This window comes from Hordeum vulgare, chromosome 7H, assembly GCF_904849725.1.
Source record: "Hordeum vulgare subsp. vulgare chromosome 7H, MorexV3_pseudomolecules_assembly, whole genome shotgun sequence".
NCBI classification, from domain to species: Eukaryota; Viridiplantae; Streptophyta; class Magnoliopsida; order Poales; family Poaceae; genus Hordeum; species Hordeum vulgare.
The window spans coordinates 492,236,662-492,248,144 of NC_058524.1; the positions used below are offsets into that span (position 1 = coordinate 492,236,662).

At 46.8% G+C, this 11,483-nt stretch overlaps 1 protein-coding gene across 1 annotated transcript; it reads right to left on the bottom strand.

Annotated features, from left to right (window-relative positions):
- Nucleotides 1-10,590: 10,590 nt before the first annotated feature.
- Nucleotides 10,591-11,079, bottom strand: LOC123409146 (auxin-responsive protein SAUR32-like). Its single transcript, XM_045102124.1, has one exon. It carries the CDS (start codon nucleotides 11,077-11,079, stop codon nucleotides 10,591-10,593), a length of 489 nt encoding a protein of 162 aa, XP_044958059.1.
- Nucleotides 11,080-11,483: the final 404 nt, after the last annotated feature.

An 11,483-nucleotide genomic window follows, 5' to 3' on the forward strand; every position in this document is an offset into this window, starting at 1 on the left:
ATGATGAAGAAGAAGAAGAAGCAACTCCAAATGAACAATCAACGTGCTCACGTCAAGTAACCTTTACATGTACCTGCAACTGGTGTTGTAGTAATCTGTGAGCCACAGGGGACTCAGCAAACTCATTTCCAAAGGTATCAAGACTAGCAAACCTTAATGGGTGAGGTAAGGTTAAGTGGTGAGGTTGCAGCAGCGGCTAAGTATATATTTGGTGGCTAAACTTACGAGTACAAGAAATAAGAGGGGGAATATCTACGCATAGCGGACATGACTTCTGATGATCAAATGAATGATCCTGAACACCTACCTACATCAGACATAACCCTACCGTGTCCTCGATCGGAGAAGGAACTCACGAAAGAGACAATCATGGTTACACACACAGTTGGCATATTTTAATTAAGTTAACTTCAAGTAATCTAGAATCAGTGTTAAACAAAGTTTCCACATTGCCACATAACCACGGGCATGACTTTCCGGAAGATAAAACCCTGCAGGGGTGCTCCAACTAGTCCATCACAAATTACCACAAGCCGCATAGAAATCCTCGATCACGACACTCGCGATCTCGTCGGATTCCTTGGTGGAACACCTCAACTCTGAGATTACCCAAAGCATCACCGGAATCCCGATGTACAAGATATCTCGTCAAAGGTAAAACTAATCCAGCAAGGCCACCCGACGTGTCGACCATCCCGATAGAAGCCGTGTATCTCGTTCTCAGGACACGACGGATGAGCGACGCGTACGGTGGCCTGATAGAAATCACCCAAGTTGCCCTGGGTTGGCCCCGGACAGTGCTCTGTTTTGGACCAGCACCATCAACACTGGTCCTCCATGTATTATGTAGAATTACTCTTCGGGTAGCGCTAACTCCCTATGCATTTCAAATTAATAGAATTATTATGTTGGGAAAATGCAGTACCAATGTTGGGCCTTGCCAGACCGACTTTAATATAAAACGAATTATCGAGGGGGTCCCCATAACAACCCCGATCGTGTTAGGAGCGGTCAAATATGGAACATAACACCGGTAGCCGAAACTAAGGGGGCAAAGGTGGAACAAAACACCAGGCTAGAAAGGCCGAGCCTTCTACCTTTTACCAAGTATATAGGTGCATTAAATTAAATATCATTTAATATGGTGATATAACAAGGAACCCATGTTTTCACATGGAAGCAACTGCACCTGCAACTAGCAACAGTATCACAGGGTTAAGCAAGCGGTAACATAGCCAATCAGTGGTTTGCTAGGTTGAACAGGTTGAAGGTTTCATGGCATTGTTGAGAGGCTGATATTTGACATGTGGTAGGCAACGAGACATAACGATAGAAACGGTAAAACTAGCATGGCAATGATAGTAATGGTATCTGGGAAATGGTCATCTTGCCTGAGATCCCGCTTGGAAGAAGAATGACTCCGTGAAGCAGACGAACCGATGTAGTCAAACGGGTCCTCACAATCTGACACGCTTGCGGAACTCTATCAAGACGAAGCAAACCGGAAACAAGAATCCAAACACGACATTCACCACACGATGCACAACACATATGATGCATGAGCAGCTGAACACATGCAAGTCACGGCATGTCAATTCACAACACTCAAACACTACACATTAAGTGAAGTTCAATATGCGACGAGTTGCATATTGACGAAACACCACATACGAGTTATTTAGTTCTATCTCGATTAGGTACTCGTCAATATTAAATGTGATTAAACATGGCAAGAGGTGAAGCGCAATTTAATCTACCTATCTAGGCATTTTAAATGAGGTCAGAAATGACAGATAGCATCTCCGAAACGACCTCACATGTTAATTTACATTTCTGTCCAGATCTGAACTAACACATTTAATTAGTTGTTAAACAGCAAAACAAATAGTTTCACGTGATTCTACGCGTCGTTACAAGCAATTTACACATAGAGATCATCTCCAACGGAGCTACGGTTCAAAAGATACAAACACCGTAAGATATGATGGCATGAAAGCAATATGTGTGCAATGACAGTCACGAGCACTTCAAAACATGCAACCAGCAAGAGAAAATGAAACTACACGAGATTCTAAGAAAGTTTCATGTAGGACACGATCAAATCGGAGCTACGGTTCAACATCTACGAGCGAAACAAGAAATCACTACCATCTGCCAAAATCAGCCACATAGCATTTACTACACCCCACAATTATGAGCTACTCAACTCCAATATAATCACCCAAGGCATGACACGAAAGAGGGCAAGAAGTACTACAACAAACAACTAACAACAACTAGCATGGCAGCAAGGAACACTAGGAAAAGAAGACACAAAATGGCATCTCACGTACTATTTCAGACTTAGTGAAAATTAACACTTCATGGAAGTGCAGTTTTCGGTCTGAAGGCATATTGACAGCAGGAAAATCATAAGCTACAGGACTCCAAATGGCATGAAAATTCACAGCATGCTAGAGAAACACAAGGTCTACAACTAACTCCATTGGACCAACCTCAAAAGAGCTACAGATCAAAAGATAGAAGCAAGACAAGACATCAACAAAATATAACAGATTTCAGACTTAGAAATATTTCAGCACCTCCAGATCAGCACTATTTCTAGGAAGTTGCGAGCAAGCAAACCACACCTAAACATGCATTTCTATTGCAACCAAAATTAGTAGGGGCTAGACTAAACATCAAAGAACAACTCCATAGTTGACAACTCCGTCAAACGAAGCACGGATCAAATCCTACGAAAAAGACAAGAGGGCAACATGGCAAAATATCGCGCGAACTAACTTACTCAAAAGCTAAAATTAAATGCACACAAAAATACCATGGCTTTTTCTATCCCGAAAATATACAAAAAATGTGGGGTTGCAACAAAAAAATATTGCCACAAGTAAATGCGAGATAATTACCTATACACGGAAAATAAACTAGCGGAAAATCCCTACACGCAAAAATACCAACGTCTACTCTAAAATACATGGCAAGAGGGTTCCTAAAACATGGACATTTCTACTACGGCATTCGAGCAATCCGGTCTTGCGCGAAAAATAAATATGGGCGTCTATCCTATTAGAACAGCACGTGTTTCTAGGCATACGACACACTAACCGATGTTAAACAAATATGCAAGTTCTAAAATCAGATTCTACGCGAAATTCTACACCAAAACCATATACAACTTATCGCGATCCGACTAACGGTTATTAAACTACGGGCGATCTAAAATACGTCTATAATCTGGAATATATCTAATTCGAAAATCACCTAAATAAGAAATACTACCGGGCCGGAATGGTAATGGGCTGAACAAACAACAACAAAAGATATCTATTCAACGCATATCGCAATGAATATGGGCAGCTCACCTTGGGCCTGTTGGGGCGGCCTGCAGAAGGAGGCAGGAGCTGGGCCTCGGCTCGGCTGGTTGCTGGGCGTGGCTTCTGGCGCTAGCCCGGCCTGGGCCGAGGCGGGGCACGCGGGAGGAGGCCCAGCTGGGGTGAGGGGGAGCTGGCCGTCGTGCTCCTCGGGCACGGGCTGCCCGCAGCCATGGAGGCGGCGGCCGGAGGCGAGGGCGGCCGGCCAAGGCGCGGATGCAGTCGGGAGGGGGCGGATCCGGGTGGATCCGGGACCTCCGGTTCCATTCCAGCCGATGGCAGCATGATCCATAGGCCGGTGGAAGAGATCGCCGGCGGTTTGACATGGCGACGGGGAACCTCCGGCTCGAGGCACGACGGGACCCTAGCGGGATCGGCGGCAGCACGGCGACGGAGGAGGCAAGGCGGCGGGTGGCGCTCGGGTCGGAAGGAGGCGACGCGCGGGGGAGACGGGGGCTCGCTCGGGGGCGCCTCCCCACGAGCTGGCGGCGGCCGTGGGCCGGGAGGGCTCGCGATGGGCCTGGAGGGCTGCGGCGGCGGGGTGCAGTTCAGGGGCCACGTGGCAGCCCCTGGTTGGCTGCGAGCGGCGGTTGCGGCGGCGCTGGGTCGATCTGGTGGCGACAAGTGGCGGCGGGTTGGTGGGAGGAGAGAGAGTGCGGGGGGATTAGGTTAGGCACAGATTTCGAGGTGGAAGAAGAGGGTTGTCTAGGCATGGGAGGTCCTATTCATAGGCAAGGGGGCCTAGCTTTAGCGAAATTTCGTTCCGGATCCAATCGCGCAGTTGGAATCGGATAATTCTGAATGCGGGAACGGGTGAGTGGCCGTGTAGTGTAGATATCCGGAGACGAGAGTTGAAACGGGCGACGCGGCAATGATTTTTAAAACACCGACAAACGTCCGACGGTAGACCGAATACGATGCCACTACGGTCGACCGTTCGGGTACCAGACGGACTCCGATCGCGACGATATTCAACAGGCGGCCTAGCTAGAACTAATTAAGACCGCATGCCAAGTTTCACCCTAAACAGAGAAAGTTTTCAACACACTTTTAAAACAGGGTTTTGACGATGCCTCGGGCGCGTGCGTGTGCGGTCGGGCTCAGAACGGACAACGGCGCGAACCGGCAACTAACAACGGATGCATGTTTTAAAAAACTGGCGGCAACGGAGATGTTGATGCAATGCTGATGATGCACATGATGCGATGATGATGCGACAAAAGAAAATAGACACACGACGAAAACGGAATAAAGTGGGAATCTTCTGGAATGTCGGTCTCGGGCTGTCACACCTACACTTTTACTTTGTTGTACTTTCCGCCTTTAGATCTCACCTTGCAATCAATCGTGAAGGGATTGACAACCCTTTTGTAGCGTTGGGTGCAAGTTTGCTATTTTTGCGCAGGTACATTGGTGCCTCATCTTGATACACCTACTGGATTGATACCTTGGTTCTCAAACTAAGGGAAATACTTACTGCTACTGTGCTGCATCAACCTTTACTCTTCAAGGGAAAAGACCAACACAAGCTCAAGAGGTAGCACTAAGGAGAAGCATATATAACACGGTTGATGTAGTGGAACATCTTCATGATCCAAATCACAGCCCGTCCCGCGATCCCATCACGATCCATCCCCATCTAGGGCCGAACAAATGGCACCTCCGCAGTCAGCACACGTACAGCCCGATGACGATCACCACCTTCTTGATCCAGCAAGAGGGGCAGAGAGATAGATGATTTCTCCAACTTGGCGGCGTGGTGGTGGTGGTGGTGAATTAATCCAGCAGGGCTTCGCCTAAGCACCGCCGAACTAGACTAGAGGCGAAACAGATCTAGAGGGAGAGAGAGGCAGCCGTGGCTCATTTCTGTGTCTCAAAACCCTCAAAATGTCTACTATATATAGGAGGAGGGGAGAGGAGGCAGCCTTTCCCCCTAATCCAAGGCGAAGGGGTCGGCCGAACCCTACAAGGAAGAGTCCACCTTCCCACAAGGGAGGTGGACTACTTTGGGAGGACTCCTCCTTCCTTTCCTTTTAAAGGACTTCTGCCTTTTATCTCCACTCCTAGCCGCATGGGATTTCGAGAGAGGATTCGTCCAGCCCAACAGGAGCTGGTCCACCTCCTCTCACAGACCATAAGGCTATTGGGTCGTCACACCCCACCCGGTGGTCCCCGGGCACCCTCACGGCACTCCCCGTACACTACCGATGAGCCCGAAACTTTTCTGGTGACGAAAATAGGACTTCCTATATATCAATCTTTACCTCCGGACCATTTTGGAGCTCCTCCTGACGTCCAGAATCTCAGCCGGGATTCTAAACAACCTTTGGTCACCAGCACCTATAACTCAACTATACCAAAACGTCACCGAACCTTAAGTGTGCAGACCCTGTGGGTTCGAGAACTATGCAGACACGACCGGAGACACTCTACAGTCAATAACAAATAGCGGGACCTGGATGCCCATATTGGCTCCTACATATTCTACGAAGATCTCTATCGGTTGAACCTCTATGTCAAGGATTTAGTTAATCCCGTATGTTGTTCCCTTTGTCCTTCGGTATGTTACTTGCCCGAGATTCGATTGTCGGTATCCGCATACCTAGTTCAATCTCGTTTACCGGCAAGTCTCTTTACTCGTTCCGTAATACAAGATCACGTGACTAACTCCTTAGTCACATTGCTTGCAAGGCTTGTTGTGATGTTGTATTACCGAGTGGGCCCCGAGATACCTCTCCATCACATGTAGTGACAAATCCTAGTCTTGATCAATGCCAACACAACAGACACCTTTCGAGATACATGTAGAGCACCTTTATAGTAACCCAGTTATGTTGCGACATTTGATACACATAAGGTATTCCTCCGGTGTCCGGGAGTTGCATGATCTCATGGTCATAGGAATAGATACATTTACATGCAGGAAACAGTAGCAATAAACTAACACGATCATATGCTACGTTCATAGTTTGGGTCTTGTCCATCACATCATTCTCCTAGTGATGTGATGTTGTTATCAAGTGACCACACTTATCTATGGCCAGGAAACCTTGACCATCTTTGATCAACGAGCTAGTCAACTAGAGCCTCATTAGGGACATTGTGTTGTCTATGTATCCACACATGTATTTGACTTTCCAATCAATACAATTCCAACATGGATGGTAATTAATTATCATGAACAAGGAAATATAATAATAACCAATTTATTATTTCCTCTAGGGCATATTTCCAACATTAATGCCATCTGGACTTAAACCAAACCAACAGTTCCTTGGTTCATCTGCAAAGTCCGGCCACTCTCTCTCGATTTTCCTCCACTGCGACCCATTTGCGGGTACTCTCGACTTCCTGTCTTTCTTACGCTCGTCTTTGTGCCATCGCATCAACTTGCCATGCTCTTTATTTTGGAACAAACGTTTCAACCATGGTATTATAGGAGCATACCACATCACCTTGGTAGGAATCCTCTTCCTCGGGCGTTGGACCTCAACATCGTCATCAGGGTCATCGTGGCTGATCTTATAGCGCTCGACACCGCATACCGGGCATGCATTCAAATTCTCGTACTCCTCACCGTGGTACAGGATGTAGTCATTAGGGCATGCATGTATCTTCTGCACCTCTAATCCTAGCGGGCAGATAGTCTTCTTTACTTCGTATGTACTGTTGGGAAATTCGTTGTCCTTTGGAAACATCTTCTTCAACAATTTCAGCAACTTTTCAAATCCCTTGTCAGATACTCCATTCTCTGCCTTCCATTGCAGCAATTCCAATGTGGTACCCAACTTCTTCTTGTCATCTTCGCAATTTGGGTACACCAATTTCTTGTGATCCTCTAACATGCGCTGCAACTTTAGCTTCTCCTTTCCACTTGGGCAGTTTCTCTTTGCATCAGCAATGGCCTGACCAAGATCATCAGCGAGATCATCTGGTGCTTCTACTTCAGTTTCTTCCCCCATTCTAGTACCATCCTATTCAGGGAACGAAGGATAGCCATCATCATCCTCTTCTTCTTCGTTCTCTTCCATTAGAACCCCTCTTTCTCCGTGCTTGGACCAACAGTTATAGGCGGACATGAAACCGGACATAAAAAGGTGGACGTGAATAACTCTTGACTTAGAGTAAGTTTTATCATTCTTACAGACAACACATGGACAACACATAAAACCATCATGCTCGTTTACCTCAGCCGTACGCAGAAAACTCTACAAGCCATTAATGAACTCGGGAGAGCGTCGATCGTCATACATCCATTGTCGATTCATTTTCATTACACAAGACCGAAAAGACCAAATTAATACAAGTTCACACATAATTTTCATACACACTTATTCTCATAAAACAACATAGAAGAGTTTCTAGCTAAATCATTTAAATGCAACAACAAATGCGATCAAGATAGCAACTAAGTTTAACAATTGATCCAACAACTTAGTGATACCAAGCCTCTTTATTAAGGGCATATTTTCTAATCCTTTTAATCTTCAAGTGCATTGCATCCATCTTGATCTTGTGACCATCGACGACATCGGCAACATACAACTCCAATTTCAACTTCTCTCCTTCAATTCTTTTCAATTTTTCTTTCAAATACTCATTTTATTTTTCAACTAAATTCAACTTGTCGACAAGAGGATCGGTTGCAATTTTCGCTTCACACACCTCCTAGATAAAAATATCGATGTCAACTTGATGGGCATAATTGTCATATAAATGGGAAATGCAACAAATAGTTATAAAAGGGAATATACCACATCCCAATCATAAACCGGACGAGGGCCAACGGGGACGGATATCAAGACCATGACACTATGTATAACAAAATCAAACAGGTAAGAAAACTATGTAAATCATACAAAAATCAGATTTTTTTGAATAAAAAGGATAATAGCAAGAGGATCACCAACGTGGTGCCCGCGACGAGATGGTGCGGGCGATCGACGGTGGTTAGGACAGAGAGGAAGGCACTAAGCAAACCATGCCTACACACATGCAAACTAAGAAGTTAATTTGAGCTCAGATTGCATATAAATCAAATAAACTCCCACATAATTACTCCCAAACTAAAACCCACAAATCACTATATATTATGGAGCATTTAGCAATGAGAGATGAAAGGACAAAGTTGCTAACGTTCGTGAACACTTGGATTGGATGGGGTGCCTCAAATCTTGGCAAATATGTGGAAAAATGGAGGATGAACTCGAGCAAGGCAAGAAAACAGAGGAGAGAAAGGGGAAAATAGAGATCTTGAGCTCGGTCTGGACGAAGCAGTATATGTAGGGATACTTATAGTCCCGGTTGTTGATACAAACCAGGACTAAAGACCTATATCTAGTCCTGGTTTGTATTACCAACCGGGACTAATGGCCCTCGCAGGGGCCCGAGCCTGACAAAACCCTGCCACCATCTCTTTAGTCCCGGTTGGTAACACCAACCAAGACTAGAGGTTACTAATAAAATGGGACTAAAAGCATTCCTCACGAACCGGGACTAGTGGTCACATTAGTCCCGGTTCAAGAGCAAACCGGGACTAATAATCCAAACGTAAAGCATGTTTTCTACTAGTGGAAAATAGGTAAACATAAGCTCCATGAGCTCCACTGGTATGAACCTAGCTTGTAAGTGCATCAAGTTCACATCCAGGAGCTCCAACCTTCAGATTTTATTAAAGCGTCTGCAAAATAATCACGAAACAAATTTCATCAGTTATATAAAAAGAATAACAAAGTGAGACAACAATAGAAATGAAATAACATTTATCCCAATGTATATGAACCATGCAGAACAAATCATCAACACCAAAATAACTATGAACTGGACGAAGATTATCAGATTCTTCATGCCACCAAACAAAGTCTGACATACACCCTTTCTTACTCCATCACCGCGCTTCGCGTTGCACCGTAGCTGGAAGCAATGATAATCAAACGAATCGTACATTTCAGAACGACTCGCTTTGAGCAAGAACTGGGAGTGATGATCCTCTGCCTGCTGCCTAGTTGGAAACCCTTTATAGTCGGTATTGTTGTAACCGTTCACATGTTCACGACATTTCACCCACGAATCGTACACTCCAGGAGACCTCCCTCTACACACCGCATACCACCTCATCTACCAATAGAAGAATATGATTTGAACAAGCATAACAGGAGAAGCAAAACATAGCCAACATAAGCATTAATGATTTGTATTCAAGATATACTCCGAGGCTACACATCAACAAGTACATTTACTACACTTCTCCTAAAGTTGGGTGTGGGTAGCATAGATTCATCTAGCATATTCATCTAACATGCATCTAACATTTCATCCAACATGTAGCATTCATAAAATCAAACATATATCTAACATTCATCCAAGCTCACCAAAAAAATTAAGGCGCCCTTCGGAGGGGGTGGGGGTGCCGGCGGGGAGGTGAGGGGGGAGGGGAGGGCGGCGGGTGGGGAGAGGGGAGGGAAGGTCGCCGGTCAGTGGAAAACGGAACCAAAAGTGAGAAAAGCTCGACGGGGAAGGAACTACTCTCGGATAAGGTAAAACCCTAAATCTCGAGTTCAAATTTTCCGAGGGTGCCCTCGGTAAAGATAAAATCCTACATCCACGGTTCACCTTGTTTTGAGTGTTGCTCTCGGTAAAGAGTCAACCCTGGATCACCTTGTGCCGAGTGCACTACCGATCGCAGCTCTCGGTAAAGACATAATCATATTATTCATTTCAAATATTTAGCAAATAATGTAAAACTTTTACTGATAAATGTGATCATTGGGACCACAAGTCATGTAGAAAAATGTTTCTGTGATGTGCTTTTATCGAGCGCGACGTCGCCGCTCCCGGTATAATTAAACCAAGTGACGGCGCCGTCGGTTCCCAACGGCCATGCCACATGGCTTCTCTTTGCCGAGAGTGGCTCTCGACGACGTCTCCGTTTGCCGGTCCGTGTTCACCGTGAGCTAGTGTCGGCAAAGATACTTAGTTGCCGTGAACCCATGTTTGCCCAGGATGGCTCTCGGTATTTATTTGTTTATCGAGAGTCCGTGGTTTGGCTCTCGGCGAAGAGCTGACACCCCGTGTATTCGAAAATTCCAGCAGTGCATCAACAGCTTACACGTAAAGAAAAAGAGGAAGAAAAAGAAGATTACAACACTGGAACGTTGAAGGTTTCTTACCACGGTCGACTTAGACCGTCGTTGGCGAAGAGCAAGCGCGTGCATGGTGATCACCATAGGCCGGCGACGAGGAACGTCCCCGGACTCAACATGTGGTACCCGTGGTACTGTTGATGGTGGTGGTGGCCCCAGCCGGCGAAGCGAGAGCATCTGGGCGACGCGACGCCGCCCGCCTGCTCAATCTCCCACATAACCTCCATGAAATCATCCACGGCGCAGGGCAGCTCGAGCGGGCCGACACAATCGGCGAAACCGTACTCCGTCTCGGCTTCGTCCAGCAGCGCCCGGAATAGGGGGTGGTTTGCGCACCTGGCGCGCACCGCGAACCGCTCCTTCTCTGGCCCCACCATCACGGCGAAGTACCCCGCGGGCACGGCCCACCCCGCCCTGCCATCGGCCGCACGTGGGGACGCCGAGGCACTGGCGCTGCTGCCAGCGCCCCGACTGCCGGAGGCTGCCGGCTGCCTCCGGTGGCCCAACGACCGGCACTTCTGGAGCGTCTTGGCCAGGATGTTCTTCTTCTGACCCCCTTCCTTCATGACTGATCGATGTGGAAAACTATCAACTGACGTCGGGAATAGATCGAAACAGTGTACTACTACGGGTAGTAGCTATGGAGCTAGCCACGGTCGTAGCGACGTAGCCTTGGTGCAGGCGGGACATGTCCTTGGTGGCTTTTGGCGCGAGGAGGGCGAGCGTGCTCCCGGTGTAGTTCATGGTTCTTTGTGGACGGCAAGAGGCGACGAAGGAGGCATCGGCTGAGGCGAGCCAAAGATCCGGGTTAGTTTTTCCCAAGAGTAAACCAAAGTTATGAAAGCGATGAAGAGTATGAGGTGCTGGTTTGGAGAATGGGACGACGGACCTGGGAAGGTCCGAATTTAAAGGAGAAAGGGAGCGCCTCAGCTGCTTTCTCGCGCTGGTAGAAAGAAGAAGAGGTTCAGAT